The 18,918-nt window shown below is 33.3% G+C and overlaps 1 protein-coding gene across 2 annotated transcripts in view; it reads right to left on the reverse strand.

Moving 5' to 3' along the window:
- LOC128245077 (uncharacterized) overlaps positions 1 to 18,378 on the reverse strand; it is a 63,650-nt gene extending 45,272 nt beyond the window's left edge. The window contains exons 1-2 of one of the 2 annotated variants that reach the window (XM_052963281.1): positions 18,263 to 18,378; positions 10,855 to 11,100 (exon numbers count right to left, since the gene is read on the reverse strand). In XM_052963281.1, the coding sequence (XP_052819241.1) occupies positions 10,855 to 11,048 (194 nt within the window). In that variant the 5' untranslated portion in view covers positions 11,049 to 11,100; positions 18,263 to 18,378. Of the gene's footprint in view, positions 1 to 10,854; positions 11,101 to 17,022; positions 17,533 to 18,262 lie in introns of those variants that run through there. The other variant, XM_052963280.1, reaches the window with a different exon arrangement.
- Between the last annotated feature and the right edge of the window lie 540 nt (positions 18,379 to 18,918).

The raw sequence follows: 18,918 nt of genomic DNA on the forward strand, positions 1-18,918 counted from the left end.
AAGATCCATTTTATCTTATTTGTGTAAGGTTCACTTCTCATTCACTTTTGTATATATTTCAATTTGCAGTCTCATGAAAAAGAAATTATTAAATAAATCCAACATTTTTAACAATTATCTTTCTACAGCATGTTCTGAGATATTTTAAATCAACAGCTTGCTTATAACTTCCGGTGGAATTAAATTGTATATTTATGTTTAAATAAATTATAAATAACTAAAGGAAATAATTTCCGTACATTAACTACAATTACATAGTGATTTCAGTCAAAATCTTTCACCACGCAAAGCATTCCATATAGACTGATGCTGAGGAGACTCAAACAACATAAGAGTTTTCATTTTGATCTATGGATTGAAATAGCAATTTAAGTTTCCATAAATACTTGCCCTGCACTTTAGTTCAAAGCCCCTACAATATTAAGCATTAATTATCAAAGAAAAAAAATCAATTACGAAATCAATTATACCAACAAAAGAAACAAAATATTTCGTAAATACTTGTCAATTAATTTAAATAATATTTGATTCTCCTCTCTTTTTCTTTGAACAGAAAGTACATTTCAAAACCTTAATTACTTAATCATTCAACATATTAGAGAAGGAATGAAAAAGGAATAAAAATATCATTGTAATAATAAAGAAAAGTAAGACGTCAACTTTTCTATACATTTAAAGCTTATTTGTGCTTATTTCAATAATATTCCAGCACTATTTCAACAGTGAAATTGCCGACATTGTGGTTAATTCATATTATATAAATTGAACTATATTCCAAATATAATCTGCACTACGTCATTAAGATTGAAACTCATTTAATAACTCGACAATGTCCTCAATATTTTCCAATTTCAAGATCAAAATAAATAGTTTAAGCCCTGCGAAAATGTGAAAATGCAATTAATTAACAAGACACTGTGCTCAAATCTATCATTTTTGTTGAAACAAGGAATATGTTAAACCTCTATTGTATTTGCTTAGATAGAATTGTCAAGCAACCTTAATTTTTCTCCATGGCAAATACATGTAGAGATATACAAAAATGATAAATAAAATAAAAATGCACTCAGAATGTTGAAATTTTAAGAGAACTCAAACAATGATACCATCAATATAAATCTTAAAATCCAAGGAGCTATTATGATCAGATATTAACTTAAGGGAAATCAAAATTTACTTAAGCATAAAAATCACTTTACCCTTACTATAAGTTATTGACAGCTAGGTAAATGGTATAGAGGAATATTACATAATAACAAATATTTGATAAATGGATTTTAAGTCCACCATGGTGTACAATTAATGACACATCCAAAATTGAAACAAATATCATTATCAAAAAATAAACACTATTTTTTCTGCAAGCATCTGTCACAATTTTAGTTCATTATTTTTGTATTTATTTCCAACACTTATCAGAAAAATAGAGAAAAAAGTCCAGATATTATATGAAAATGAAATAATGTTTAGAGAACTTGATACTGAATATAAGTTCATATTAACTAATACAATTCATTATTTCTAATGTACTGAATGTGTTACTTTCTTTAGAAACCTTATCAATGTGTTCATTGAGTGAGTCGTAAATATAATACAGAAGATTTCATTCATATTGAAATTCTAATCCATTGTTATTAAATTCATGAAATTCAATTTCAATCAAAATGTTTCAAACTTCAATAATAACGCATATGTTAATAATCCTTTGAAACCTCATAAATATTTGCCTACATAGCTGAAAAAATCCATTTCAATTTCATGTGAAAGTTTCCGAACGCTGAAAAGCATGAAGTGTTTTTCAGCGCCACACTTTCAACAGGATTCAAACCCACTTTATCAAGAAAAGAAATTGCTGATTAAATATTGACATAGAAGGTACAAAAAGACTCTGTCTCATGTCACTTGTGCAAACAGAAGTAACCAAGCAATCATTACGATCCCATCAATGTCTGCTTTCTAATTTGTTGCGATTAGTGCATTGTTCTTGATAAGGTCTGACGACACACATCGAATGCAATCCCGAACATACGGTATGCAAACAGACACCAAAACCAAACATTGACATTAAACACGATCTTCCGTTCTGATTGTTATGATATCCTCCATGCAAATATTTGTCATGCAAAATGTTTGCTTTGCAATGAACAGTAGTGCTTTCCATTTCTAAAACTAAAATATCTGTTTTCAAATTCTCCTTTTTTAAATTCTTGATAATGAAGCAATCAAATGAATCATAAATTTATACTTAAAACAGCCATAAAATGTTTTTAAGACTTTAATAAATCTACCAACACTTGAAATCTGGTATGGCTACATTGGTTACTAACTGGATAAACTACCAGCTATCAGCCATAATTATTTAACTGGTTAAGATTGTGAGCTAGTTGACACTGGCTTACAAAAGCAGATGCACTTGCTAACAATGTCAGCCTCATTTACCAAACCATTTTTGCTATACTGACTTAAAATGTTGGCCACATTTGCCTAACAAAGTCTTGTTTTACTGGTTAAACAATGTCAGCCTCTTTTAGCTAATTAGGTCAGTTATATTAACTTAAGAATGTCAGCTTCACTGGCTAAACAATGTCAGCCTCTTTTAGCTAATAAGGTCAGTTATATTAACTTAAGAATGTCAGCTTCACTGGCTAAACAATGTCAGCCTCTTTTAGCTAATAAGGTCAGTTATATTAACTTAAGAATGTCAGCATCACTGGCTAACCAATGTCAGCCTCATTTTCATAATAATGTCAGCTTTACTGGCTAAACAATGTCAGCCTCATTTTCCTAAGAATGTCAGCATCACTGGCTAAACAATGTCAGCCTCATTTTCCTAAGAATGTCAGCTTCACTGGCTAAACAATGTCAGCCTCATTTTCCTAAGAATGTCAGCTTCACTGGCTAAACAATGTCAACATCATTTACCTAATAATGTTGGCTAAACTTGCTGACAATGGCAGCCTTATTTACCTTACAATGTCAGATGCACTGGCTAAATAATGTAAGCCACATTTACATAACAATAACTGCTACACTGGCTGAACAATGTCAGTCACATTTACCTTACAATGATAGCCACATTAGACATACTGGCCTACCTAAATTACATACTTGATGAGCTGTCTGACATGCCGGCTGAATTGTTGGACATAAGGGCTAAACTGTTTGACATATTGGCTCTACTGTCTAACATACTAGCTTAACTGTCAGACATACTGAATCAGGTGTTTGACATACTGTCTGAGCTGTGCTTTCTCAAAATAAGCTTAAAAATTAGTGTTGATTTGTATAAATTCAGTTATATACCACTTTTCAAACCAATGTAACCAGTGTACATTTTGTTTTTCTGTATAGATATTGTTAATTTGACAGTGTTTAAGTGCTAATGTCATCCCTTATGCACCAGTTATTTGTAACCACGCCCCCCCCAGGTCCGGGGAATAGCCGGGACTTTGACTTTTGGTCCAGCCAACCCCGAGTAAAATCCCCGCCCTGCAGGGACGAACTATTGGTTAAACCCCGGCCAAATGCCCCCGCACCCCAGAGACTCTTTATAAGGTCCAATCTCGGCTTAATTTGGCGCTATGACAAAACCACCACGGTCACTCGGCCCTGCCGGGCCAACTGGAAAGTAAAAACAAGGCCCTTTTCCCCGGCTATCCACGGTATACCCCCGGACCTGGGGGGGCCGTGGTTACAATTGACTGGTGCATTATTCACCGTTGATCTTGGAAATCAAGAAGTGTAACTCAAATAGTTTAGTCCAAGTGGTGGGACTTGCAAGCCATCAGCACATTGTCATTACTAACCTGTACCATTTGTACTTTTTTTAGACACGTTAAACAGCTTCTAGACTATGACCCCAACTTTATTGTATAAATTTGCGAGACATCTCCTTCACCACCTCCACCACATTATTCAACACTATAACATATTACTCAATCTCTTTTTTAACTTGAAAAACAGGAAGGCTATTATGGTTAGGAATTAACTGATGTAATTAGGGATAAACTCCTTATATGGTATTATCTCTAAATAGTCTAAATTGAGCAAGACTATTCCAATGTTCCCATTGATTTAAACAAACATTGTCTCTTAAACACCTTAACCAAATGAAAACAGATCAGTTAATGATCAAAATAATAATAAGATAAAGTGCAATTCTAGTTTGGAAGTGCAGCCCAAGTTTGAAAAGTTCTCAATAGATATTGTATATATCGTAATACTTGTATGTAATATTGGCATACCCATGATGCAATATGCTAACACTCCTTTGACTGTTGGTCTAACTTCTTATACATTCTCATACAAGAACTTTTCAAAGGAAAAAATCCTAATAATTGGTTCAACTTTAACTTTCAAAAACAGAGCATGGGTTTCCATGGTTACACAGACTTTTAACTGGAAAGTTTAATTTCTGATTATACCAAGCTTAAAAGAGTTAACAATACAACATAGATCAATAAATGATGATGCAATACAGTGATTAAAAGTTAAAGCTATTTTTTATATTGCTAAATTGGGATGAAAACTCAGGTAGCCATGTGGATATGGAACTGCAATGTGTTATTCAAATCCCTGAATTCTAGTGTAAGAGATGGACAGATAATTACCTCATACTGTAACCATCTACTGCCACCCACAGTTTCATTCCTTTAAAGTATTTTGCTTATATGCATGTGAAGTAAGTTTCATGTAAACAAGATTCTCTCATCAACTATTATACCATTAAACTCAATGCCCTGTATTTGAATGTTAATTGTCCAATTTGTATCCACACTGGATTTCTTTTCTGAAATTCTTTCAAAGTTTATACCTGTTTGCCCGCGCTAAAGCTGATCTGTGAAATTTGTTTTATCAATAATTAATAAGTTCAAATCTACAATGACATAGCTCAAACATAAAACGGTTAGGAGACCAATTATAATAAGAAAAGTCAATTCAAATCAATACAATTTAAAAGTGATAAATAGAACTTTTTAAATGCACTACGCTGCAGTTAGGTCCGGAAACAATGATGTTAAACATATTTAAAATTACAAAATTAAAACCTTAAATATTTTTTCATTGATGAAGTATTCATTATGATAATCCCCCTGAATAAAACAACACCAATTACAGTTTAAACGTCATATCACTAACAAGGGCCGGGGTCATATCTCTAACAAGGGCCGGGGTCATATCACTAACAAGGGCCGGGGTCATGTCACTAACAAGGGCCGGGGTCATGTCACTAACAAGGGCCGGGGTCATATCACTAACAAGGGCCGGGGTCATATCACTAACAAGGGCCGGGGTCATATCACTAACAAGGGCCGGGGTCATATCACTAACAAGGGCCGGGGTCATATCACTAACAAGGGCCGGGGTCATGTCACTAACAAGGGCCGGGGTCATGTCACTAACAAGGGCCGGGGTCATACCACTAACAAGGGCCGGGGTCATATCACTAACAAGGGCCGGGGTCATATCACTAACAAGGGCCGGGGTCATGTCACTAACAAGGGTCGCAGTCATATCACTAACAAGGGCCGGGGTCGTATCACTAACAAGGGCCGGGGTCATATCACTAACAAGAAATGGGGTCATGTCACTAACAAGGGCTGGGGTCATATCACTCACAAGGGCCGGGGTCATGTCACTAACAAGGGCCGGGGTCTTATCACTAACAAGGGCCAGGGTCATATCACTAACAAGGGCCGGGGTCATGTCACTAACAAGGGCTGGGGTGATATCACTAACAAGAAATGGGGTCATATCACTAAAAAGGGCCAGGGTCATATCACTAACAAGGGCCGGGGTCATATCACTAACAAGGGCTGGGGTCATATCACTAACAAGGGCCGGGGTCATATCACTAACAAGGGCCGGGGTCATATCACTCACAAGGGTCGCGGTCATATTACTAACAAGAAATGGGGTCATATCACTAACAAGGGCCGGGTTCATGTCACTAACAAGGGCTGGGGTCATGTCACTAACAAGAAATGGGGTCATATCACTAACAAGGGCCGGGGTAATGTCACTCACAAGGGTCGCGGTCATATCACTAACAAGAAATGGGGTCATATCACTAACAAGGGCGGGGGTCTTATCACTAACAAGGGCTGGGGTCATATCACTAACCAGAAATGGAGTCATATCACTAACAAGGGCCGGGGTCATGTCACTAACAAGAAACGGGGTCATATCACTAACAAGGGCCGTGGTCATGTCACTAACAAAGGCCGGGGTCATATCACTAACAAGGACCGGGGTCATATCACTCACAAGGGCCGGGGTCATATCACTAACAAGGGCCGGGGTCATATCACTAACAAGGGCCAGGGTCATATCACCAACAAGGGCCGGGGTCATATCACTCACAAGGGCCGGGGTCATATCACTAACAAGGGCAGGGTAATACTTTTGCTTCCTTACAATAAAATTATTTTCTTTTTCTAATCTTGAACTAAAATAATTGGAACTAATCTTCGCAACTAACCCATTTTGAGTTTAACATGACATTAGAAGGAAAAGCAGATAGCAGCTTCATAATTGACTTCCAGAATACTTACATCTCGGCAGACAACAGATTGGATGGGTAGCTGTTAGTCTTTCGTAATCCTCCATCCATTTTTGCCAACTTATTTTCCAACATGAGTCCAACACAAATTGTTCAAAGTTTTCTGAGATAGGTTCTACTAGTTCATTTTACAATTAGTTCCACGATACAATTGCATTTTGTATCATTTTCGGTTGTGATCAAAATAATATTGATAATAATTCAGTTCTGTTCAGTTCTATACGTTCTGTTCTGTTTCATTATTTCGGTTCTGTTCAGTTCAGTTGACATCTATTTGATCAGGAATTTCAACCATTACCTGCACCAAATAGGGTGCCAACTTTTCAAAATGCTTAAAACAAAATAATTTTTCACTTTTTTATTACATGACTTCAGCAATGAATATTTTTTACATCCCAGCACGTCAAAATCTCCTCAAATCTTGATTTATACCAGAGTCAAACTTTTTAATAACCTTAGGATTCAGCTCATTAAAATTCAATTAATTACCTTACAACACTGATATCATACAAATTCAATTTTCATCAACCCCATATACCACCATTCTTCTCAGTTTAATGAAAATCATCCTTTTCAAGAGAATGACAAATTTGTCCAAGAGTTAAAAATGGAACCTTTTGTCATGTTTTAATATTTTTTTATCTTAAAGATTTAGTCACAGTAGAGCTTGATAGGAAATTACAGCCTTATAATATTAAATATTCCACAATTTAGCTTTTCACACTCTTTAATTTGTTCCACTGACTAATATACAACTTTGTGCATAGAAACTGTATATCTTAAGCAATGTTTTGAGTAATATTTAAAAAAAATAAAATCATTTAACAAAACATTTTCGGCCCATGATTTCCTTTATTCTTCTTCTATTGAACAATTCTGTATCTACAAAGGTCAAGGAACACTTAATTGGCATCTAGTTTAACATTTAAACATTTGATACATTGAAGGTCCTTATTTTCTTTGAGAATGTTTTCTTTTCGCATTATAAGGCCAAGACATTCACTGCCCGCTAGGTTTTAATTCAAAAACGTACATTGAATTTATAGGTTGAGATTTCGATAGGAAAGATTAACATCTAGAATCACAAAGCCAGTTTTTAAATGTTAAATAAATACTTCAGGCAGAGCCCAACAAGTTACAACAGTAAAACATTATCATAGAAACACATTTATTAAGTCTACATTTGATTTTGTTGCGGAAAAATAAAGACTATGGACCAAACAAATTGTGCTGTGAATGCCAACGCTACTCTTTTCCCTAGCTACACAAGGGGCACAACATTAATATTAAGGACAGAGTAATGGGTCTTGTTATACATGTGTGTATTGTCTGTGGAAACATTCATACCAAGTTTCATTTGAATATCTTGAAAAAAAAGAGTAATGGCCAAGGAAAATGTTTTTGCTCTACAAAATTTTGTCAAGGCTATTGCACTATCCCACTTTTTCTTTTACAAGCTAAAAACTGCATCACAATCACAGTGTCATACAAGGGTGTTCATGTAACTTAAGTCAGACTGAGTGAGAAATAAATATGTGAAGAAGATAAACTTCATGATTTTATGGTACTAGAAACTGTTTTCTTTTATGAACTGCCTTATGAAACCTCGACTACAGCCTTCTAACAGTAGAACACTCTGCGTTGGTCAACATTAGAAAAAAGCCAAAAGAAAAATAATTATGACCTTAAATTTAAAGCAAAACTAGGTGGAGTACAAACCTTGACTACCCCTTCAGCTTTATGTGTGTATATTTCAATTAAAAACTAAACTTTGAAAATGACTTTTGATAGGGTCACTTTAACACTTTAAAATTGAAAACCTTCAGTGTTTGCGCTCCTCAGCCACAGTCACTATAAATGAATTTAAAGGGTGCATTTGAATAAAGATGAGTGTCAGCTAGCTAGATGTCTTTGTTATAAACTACAGATTTGCACATTCATTTGCCGGAGTAAATATATTACAAAAGATGCGTCAACTGAACAATAGTATAACCTGCCGGTATGCAAATTTCAAGAACTTAAGCAAATTTGGGAATAGGTGATTTTAAAAAAAAGGTTAAAAGATAAACTTGCTCTATTCGAACAAAACCTTTCAAAATGGACAATAGATTCTTAAAATCATGGTGAAATATCTAGATATTACTACATATCTATAATCATGAAAGTTTATAATTGACAAATTGTTAAAACATTCTGAAAGCCTTTCATCTAATAACCAATTATATAAGAAAATGAGAGATATTTCAAATTGATATGAAATGGTTTAAACAATTTTGTAAGTTTCTTTTTCTCTAATTAAGGTAATGTGCTACACAGAGAGTGCATTCTAGGTGTTTCGAAGATATAATAAATCAAAGAATAGTTCTCAAAAAAGTATAAAAAAAAAGTATTAAGTATGAAAAAGCATTCATATTATTGATATTGATTTATTGATATTGTTAGATAAACGCTCACAAAACCTGCTTTCAGGCATTCATTTTCACAAAAACAGTAGATTTCACGATCATTGGAGCAATGCAGCTTTTAAAAATACAACTTTGGTTTCTAAGTAAACTATTTAAGGGACTCTCTCAAAGAATAAAATGTTCCCAATGCTTTTGTAAAAACTTTGTTCGAATTGAGTTATTTTACTTTTACTTTTATGAACAAACACCAACAGGCAGACATTCATTTACACAGAATGTTGTAAATCCAAGCCTAAAATAAAAAACTTTCAAAAGTGTTCACTATTTCTTTCCGCAAATAAATAGAGCATTCTATGTCACATTTATATATAATTACAAACAATAAAGCTCTGTTTTGAATTCTTGGTGATGTTTATCATTGAGGCATTTACTACCTGACCCTATAATGTGAACATGTCCCTTTAAAACAGTAAAAAATATGCCTGGTGTGGGGCTCAAACAACAAACTGCTAGTAGGTAGGAGTGTAACCAACTGCGATCACTTGCCTACTTGTTAATCGCAAACTAAAATTCTTTCAACTATATCCCTTTAAAACATTGGAAGAAACATAAATCACCCAGATTTTTATGACCTTTATAGCAACGGAAATGAAGTGATTTTGGAATTCAGATGATCTTGATATATAAAGCTTTATAATAAAATGTAACCAGTCTATTAAAATGAAGTCATAGTTATAATACTATTTTTATTCTTATATGATTAAAATGTACCATTAAATAAATATATTATTAAGAGATCTTTGACGTCTCTTTAAATATCTGAGTTTTTTTATTCAATCTCGCCTTTTTAAGGTGCTTATTTTTTATTTTTAAAGCCAAATTCAAATAAGCCATTTTTACAAAATAAAATGAATATCCAAATATATATGTACAAATCAATTCAACCAGTTAATATGCCATGTGCATTAAAGACATTAGCAGTTCAAGGGGTTCAAGGGTAACATTTAATTATTACCATTTGTGATTCTGCCAATACAGAAAGGGAGACAACATCTTGGAATCAAGAGTCTAGAATGTGGACCATAAATCATTTACCTCCCTTGACATATGTAGTGCATGTTACTGATTCCTATGATTCTTTAATGTGTCATCGGCGGTCAGTAGACAGTCGCATTTTTTCAATATTGGCTCCAAGCAAGTTAATTAAAATGCTTCTCTGAAAACATCATCAAATATGCATTGAAAGACTATAGCAGTAGTTATCTGGGCAGATAACCCACTTACATCCCTCAGTACTCCAGTAACAAGTTGTCTCCCATGAAGTTAGCAAAAGAAGTAACTTTCCACAAAAGATACGTTATAAAATAAATCATTTAAAATTCTGCAAATGGGCATTTAACTACAAACAAAACAAACAAGTCAGAAAAAGGTCAATTGTGAAACGTACCATGAAGTCGATTGAAACTAAATATTGAAAGTTATGAAAAGTGCAACAGTGTCAATGCCGGGAGCCGTAGTCAATTATCAAGAATCTAAAGATGTAATCGATGATCCTAAATAATGAGAACATTAATAACTACACTTTATGAGGTGACATTAAACAGCCACACTCAGATCAAGCAGCATTTTAAGTCCACTGGCAGTTTTGGATCAATGGAGACTGTACATTGTCAGTTAATGTCAATTATTATGATAATCAATTAATATTCCAAGAAAGAGTTTTACTTGGAAACAAATATATTGTTATGAAAATTAATGCCTTGAATCCACCAAGGTGTCATTTGTTACCGATGAATGTAACCAAGACGAGACCAGTCTAACACAATAACATGCCATAGCTAAGTGTAGCTAGTATTCCTTTATTCTTATGGTAATTATAATACTTGCATGATAGCCCCCATTGTGGATTTCCAGACATCGGCCACACTTCCTCGTCGTGCATATCTTGCCCTCGCAGATGGCGGCGTCATGGGTGACAGTGGGAGGGAGGATGGGCGACGCCCATTGTTTAAAGCTTCCAAGTCAATATTTATATGGCTGACTGACCTCGATCGCTCTCGTCGGTGAGGTGGAGTGGCCATTTTGTTTACAGCTGTTGCTTTAGCAACTCAGTCAGGATTGCAAGTTTCTTCTCTGAAATAAGTAATAATTTATAGGGGGCTACAGGGTAAGAAACTGATCGCCTCCAGTATTATTTAGGCAGGTGCAGTCTTTCTGAAATATTACAATGCAACCTTTAGTGTTGCAAAAGGAAATTCAGGTGACTCTGTTCATAAATCAGTTTCAGCATCTATATATTTTACAAAGAGCCTATATCCCTACCACTGATGAGTTCATGCCTTCATAAAATAGGATAAAGACCTGGGCCACCTGGGCCCGCAATCATAAAACATCTAATATCATTTAAGTTAAGTCATTTTTTTTTTCAAATTGTCATAGTCAAATTAAAAGAAAAGTATACATTGAAGTATGTATTTTCAATCAAATCAAAGACAGTCAAATACTTCACAAACTATTAAGATGTTATATCATGTGATTAGTGTGATACTCTAAGCTAAAGAAAATGACTTAAGTTAGGAATTGACTTAAGATGTTTTGTATTTGCACTGTCACAAATTCGCAGTTCATTTATGGGACAAGAACCACTAACAGCTATTGGATTGAAAAGGGCTGGTGCATTTACACCAGCCAATATTTATTGTATTATTATATACATTTGAAAATGAGATGAAATAATAAGTAGATAAGTCCCATAAAGTTGGACACACATAAAAGTTCTTTCAGACTGTACAATACATACATAAAAGTCCAGTAAAAAATGTAAACAATACAACGAAAGATTTGACAGGCAGAAAAGAGGTGGGGTGGGGTGGTGGTTTTATGATTACATGTCCTAGGGGCTGATTTATCAAGAACCCTAGTAATCTCCTTCCTAGGAAGAATTTTAAAGAGTGAAGTACTTCTGTTGAAACATCTCTGCTGGATACGAAATCTCTGTTAGGAGTCCTGATAAAATGGCTCCCAACTTGACCGCTTGACATATTAACTCAGAATATGACGAAATAGAATTTCTGGTTACTATAAAAACAACAATTAGATTGGAGAACATACATGTTGTCCAAATTTGGAAATTGAGTCAAGTATTTGAATTATTAATGTAGGTGAAGGTCGTATGCTCGGTAGATAAAGACAAATCTCAATGTTGTAACCAGATACCTGAGGATGCCAGTTTAATGGATAAGTTGCAACTTTCCATTTACTGAATCTTAATTTAAGCCCTAGGAGTTTTTTTGTCCACTCTTACTGCCAAATAAGATTTACCACAATTAATTATATAGTTTTAATGTTTCAAAAAGGATGAATAAATGTCGAAAACAACAGATCTTATGAAGGATACTGTGTTACATTTAAAAGAAATGAGCATGAAACATGGTATTTTTACCATATGAGACTACAATAGAGCACAGTAAATCTTTTAGCAGTCACCAGTCATTTAATATCTTTGCACTTTCTGCTATTAAAGAAACGGTTATTATCTTGTAATCAATTATTAATATTTTCCCTAAATGCATTATTTAGTAAGTAGTAAATTTAAAGGTTTTATCAATCAAAATTGATGTTTGTTATACATGTATTTGTACTGATTTTGAATAAGAGTGTCACTTAAAATGCTCTTATTTTGTCTATTTTTTAATTTGTTTCATTATAATATTTTTTTTCTGATAAATTGTTATCATTAGACTGATTTTAAAAACCAATTTAGCTATAGGCCTAATTTAGTATGTTTGTCCTGGAACCTAGACAACTCAGGGCTCGAATTTAGACTTTTTTCCTACTTGCAATTTTTCGCAACAGGGTAATTTTTTACTCGCATTTTCAAAAAGTTACTTGCTTTTTTCCTAAGTATTAAATTCGGTTAATTTAGCATTCTATGCCATATAATATAGTAACAAAAGTACATATACAGGTCAGTTCCAGTTTAATGAACTAGTGTCAACTTTATTCTGACACTTAATAGTTCATATATATCTTAAGGACACATTCACGAAAAACAACAGTGGATTTTCCTTTACTGTACTGGTCTGCTTGTCAAGGGAGATCACTGTGTTGGAATATTGTGTACTGCAAATGTGTACTAAGTAATCAAATTCGGCACTCGCGATTAGTGTCACAAAAGTGTTTTATGCTTACCTGTAATGAGATATTAAGTGTCTATGCCACATGATATTCTTTGTGTACTCATTAGCAAATATGGGACTCAAGCAAATTTTAGCAAGTAGATTTTTTATGAGGTTGGTATCAGCAAAACTGACTGGCATTTAGTGAGTATGCGAGCTAAAATTCGAGCCCTGCAATTAACATTGAAAACAATGTATATGACCTGTTTTCATTAGACATGGAAGAAAAACTATTTCAGAACAGTATACGTTCAAGGGCTAGACATCAGATGGTCAGTATAAAATAGGGCATAATGGTTTCCCCCTCCACTCCGGGTAAAATCATATCTGTTTATGAGTACAGATTAATATATATACCAACGCTATAATTAAATTTACTAGGATTTACATGGAAGACAACTCTAGTAAATTTTGAATTGAAAAAATGTGCATAACACTGCAAAAGATGCATGTGTATTTCATGTAAGTTTTTGACAATTTTCTTTTTTCCTTGCAATTGTATCATCTGGTGTCTAGCCGCTTCAAAAACAGCCACATTTATAGAAAATCTGTTTTAAAAGAAACCTACCTCAAAATGAAAGGTAATTTAAAATGGAAAATGTTCAAACACAAAGCGAAATTAAAAACAAAATTAATACATGATTAGAATAACAAATACGCAATCCAATCCACGGATCACTTATACTGGTTACGGTTAACCATGTAACCGATTAAAGGTCTTTAAAAAAATGAGACCACTCCAAGTGAACAGTCACATTCAAGTGGTCATTTATTACCTAATCTTATTAATTTCACGGCTTATTCCACATAAGTGACCTCCTCAGTTATAACATCAAAATAATGAACTTCCATGGAAAGCTAATGCACTCAAAATGCAGACACACTGTCTACGGCTTAAACTGAATCAAAATTTAAAATCTGTGAGGAAAAACTGTTAAGCTGTATACATGCTGGTGTTACTTAATTAGAAACTGATCTTAACATGTAAATTATAGCCTTTTGTTGTAAATGGCCCAACATATTTCGGTTTTCTCCAGTCAGACCAGTGGTTAGGACACTCACTTCTAAATGTGAGATGTCCAAGTACTAGACTGATTTCATGGCCTTGGTGTAGGGTTGGACTGGTTGCTTTGTTGGTCACTAGGTAATATAGTTAATGTTTGCTCTATTTAACCATCAATACAATCAAAACCTGCTGAGCGCAGCCCAGTTTACCATTTTATAAAAAACTTTTCTAGTGTTGACATGGATGGCCCTCTAATAGCCATGCCAACTTAAAAAATATTCAATTAACCACTAAATGAAACTCGGGCTGTCGTGTTTTTTTTAACTTTCTAAATAATTATTTCAGAATACCTCTGGCGAACATATTGGTAGGGATATGACCATAAGCATTTAGCGGGGTATAACACTAATAGACCATATTTTCCAATAAAACTGTCGCAAGGAGAGTGATATAGAAGGATTATAATTGTTGCAATACTTTTTTTCGCATATTTAAGTAAATGATTTTGAGTTGGGTGGGAGGGGGATTTCTATTAAAATTTTCAACCAAAAAAAACATTCTTTAAATGTAAACATCTGGTTGCATATTCACCAACGTCTTAAGTCTAAGTTTGATACTCAGATATGCTTTTTTCTTAATTGTAATGAAAAAATGATCATTTGTACATAAAAACTTAATTAATGGTTACACCTGTTATTTGGAACATGTTTGATAAATTTAATATTCAATGCTCTAGTAATGGCAATTTTCCTAATACAATCAAGATGTGCACTTATGAGTGCTGATTCTCAAACTCTGATCATGACTCAAGACATTAATTAGTATAAGCCCTGATTAAAATTTTAAAAAAATTAGCAATAGCCAGTGTTTCTAATTTTCGTTTTCTAAATAATTAAGTTAGTAGGCCGGGCACAGCCTTGCATGAACGTATTGTTCAGGAGACCAAAAATAGATGCTAACTTTGTTAGTGTTCATCAAAAATTGCCTCGGGAATGACTGTCTACTAGCCCGAGTGTGCATGCCAGTGGTTCTAAATAATTTACTTAAAGTGGCACTAAGACTTATTGAAAATCAACACATACACATGTATAACACACATCAATTTTGACTGATGAACCTTTAATTACTTACTAAATATTTATTGATTTATGGAAAATCTTTATTACTGATAACAAGTTTGTAACCCTGTATTTAATAACGGAAAACACAAAAAAATGCAAATTATTAAATGACTGGTGAATGCTAAAAGATTTACTGTGATCTACTTTAGTCCCATATGGTAGAAATACTGTGTTTTATGCACATTTCTTTCAAATTAAACTCTGTATCCTTCATTAGAACCATTGTTTTTGACATTTATTTTTGGAATATTAAAACAAAATTATTAATTGTGATATATCTTATTTGGGAGTGCATCTTTAACTGTGTATGGCAATCCCATTGGCAGAGAAATGAGCTTGAACACTTAGCACTAAGCACATAATTATATAGATCATCAATTGTTATTTTTGTTGTTTAATTTTCTTTTAAAGGGGCTGTAATCCGTATGATAAAATAGCGAAAAAAAGAGAAAAAATGTCGAAAACTGACGTAAACTTGGCATCGATGTGTACAATGCATTGAAACTTACTAACTGAAGTACCACATAGTTTACAATTTATTTAGGTTTAGCAGTTATTTCGTATTTTTCCATTAAAAAAAGATTACTGGGTATGTCTACCAGGTAGATTTCATTCCTTATGCGTGATTGGCTAGTCGGTGTTATCACGTGATATTACCGAGGTAGGTGTATAGCTTAATTATGTCACCCAATGTCACTCATAGCTCAGTCGATACGACGTTGGACTGCAATTTTGGTGACATGGGTTCAAACCCGGTCTCCGACACAATTTTTTTTTCATTTTGGTACCTTTTTTTACAATTATAATATCAAAGCGTACCGTAACACATTCTATTTGATAATTGTCCTGAGAATCGTTACAGAAAAAAAACTTTTTTTGTTGCCAATCTGGTGAACAGTCCCTTTAAACCTCAGCTTCAATTGCCTGCCTTTGTGTATATGCACCCATTAAAAGGATGATTTTAAGCTGTTTTAGATTGGTATTGGGTAGTTTAAAATAATAGATATGTTTTACAGGATTCTTCAAATCCCTAACGTCTAAACGGGTTTGTGCAAAAACCGGGGGGGGTTTTGAAAAAAATTGAAATTGTATTTAGAAAATTATTTGATGTTTGAAATAGATAATAAATACTTATATTCATATTTTATTATGTAATTGCAAAGATATTTTGCATAAAATAAGCTTTAAATGCATAAAACACATAATTTACCTTTCCAATAAAACGAAACTTGACTGACACAGACAACAAATGTGCCAATCGTAGCAACTCGACCATGTCCGACAAACTTCTAGTTAGACTTCGTAAATACAATCGTAACAACTCGGCCATCTCCGAGGTGTTCCGATTGTTGTAAAACTGTGAACCCCAGCCTTGCAGGTGCCCTTCATGTGTATATATATATCGTAACGTTTTGACAGTATGATATGAAAAAAACACATCAAACTCATAACTATTTGTTGGATATTTATTTTTTGAGTACGGAACTAATATAAAATAACATTATCTGGTAATATTTCTTGTTTTTATGATATTTTATTGAAGCAATATGCTTTAACCCGGAATCCCGATCGGAATAACTACCCACTTTTGATACAAAACAATTTGTAAGTGAAGGATTTACCATATCAAAATCGTAAAAAAGATTCGTCAACATACAATTATTTTGACTAGGTATTGGGTAGTTTTTTTACTGCCGGAAATATTATAAATTCTACAAATTAAAACACAATGACTTAAAACTATTCTTACCACTTCTGACAATAATCCATGGTCGAGAACTATTAAAGTAAAAAAAAAATCCAACAAAATTTTACAGCACTCGATTTTCTTTCAGATCATTTGAAGCTTCTTTGGGAGTTAATAAAGGTCAATTGTATGTCAAAAACCATGCACAATTATCATTAATCATGTAGTCCAAATTTCACAAGTCAAATGATAAGAACATAAATCTTTCCCAAGATTTTCTTTTGACTAAAAACGAAGCATCAAGTTTTCTTCAAGGAAGTTTCACATTTTATTTCATTTACAAAACTCTCTTACTGATAGTTGAGGTAATAACAAATGTATTTTTATTGTTTCTTTCAAAAGATATTTTTTCCACAAACATAATATATCTTTTGTGGATTGATGAAATGAAATGTACACTACACACCTACTTTAACAAAATCTGTAAAAGCTTCACTTGTCATTAATTCTAATGAGTCTGTTAAAAATTATTTTTACAAAGCGGTGTTTTTGAAAACATAAAAGCTCAATCTGTATTAGCCCTTAAAGCTTCTTACTCATTTTAAGCCTATAAATGAACGACAAACAGGTCGAATGCAGTTAGTAAAAGTGTTCCTAAACCATTCATAGCATCAATACTCAAAACTGTTCTGTGGACTGTAAATTAATCATTTAAATGGCTATTAAAAACCATCATATTAAAATATATAAAAGTAAAATTTGCACAGAAATTAAGCCAAGCATTTAGTACCCATCATTCAAGAGATACTTCATCTGTATAACAAAGTTTTCTTATAGAATCAATCATGCAGTGTCACTTATCTATAGCTAAAACTTTAAATTTCACTGCTTTAAGAACATGATGCTTTGAAGAAATTATATGTAGCATATGACTAAAAACTTAATATAAAATCCTAATTAGTTTGACGCAAAATCATTTTAAATTGTTTAAGACTATAAATGATGAGGTATAAGATTAATACATAGCCAGAGATTTGTTATAATTATTAAACAGAATCAAGATAGACTTACAAGCAATAAATTCCACTACATTATTATATCCATATCTTTTGATGTATAATACACAATTAATACATGATTCTAGTTGTTGTTTTTAAATTCCATCATATAATCCACCAACAAAGTGACCTTAAAGAAAAACACTTGTTTTTTTTCAAAAAAATACTTTAAATTCACATAACCTAAAGTGCATCCAACTTTTTAAATATTATCACTATTTTAGAGGAATTATTATATCTATTACCTGTAATAGTTAGGCCATCACTAGCTGCAACACTGTATGTCCATACTGACATAAACAATCCAGCGTAAGGCCAATCATATGTGGTTCCCATCTCCTTTCCAAACAAGCAAGGGGCTCTGTGTTCAGCTGAAATATCGAACAATAACATTGAAACGTATACATTATAGTGTGCGATATAGTATGAATTTGATTTCATAGTACATGGAAATTCAACCATAACAAATGCCCCCCCCTTTTATGAACTCAACTTTGCGCTTGAAGTCACTATGCCTGATATCATCTACGTTTAGATTCAACCACATCTACACTTAGCTTTAAAATAACAAGGTAAGCTTAAAAATCGTGAAATCCACTAATGATCTACACTTACCTTGAAATCAACTATGCTTAGCTTGAAATCAACAATGCTTAGCTTGAAATCAACAATGCTTAGCTTGAAATCAACAATGCTTAGCTTGAAATCAACTGGACTTAAATTGAAATCAACTCAGCTTAGGCTAAAATCAACTACACTTTGTTTGCAATCAACTTCCATAAGCTTGAAATCAACAATGCTTAGCTTGCAATCAACAATGCTTGGCTTGCAATCAACTGGACTTACATTGAAATCAACTCAGCTTAGGCTAAAATCAACTACACTTCGTTTGCAATCAACT

The sequence above is a fragment of the Mya arenaria genome, chromosome 8, assembly GCF_026914265.1.
Source record: "Mya arenaria isolate MELC-2E11 chromosome 8, ASM2691426v1".
Lineage (NCBI taxonomy): Eukaryota > Metazoa > Mollusca > Bivalvia > Myida > Myidae > Mya > Mya arenaria.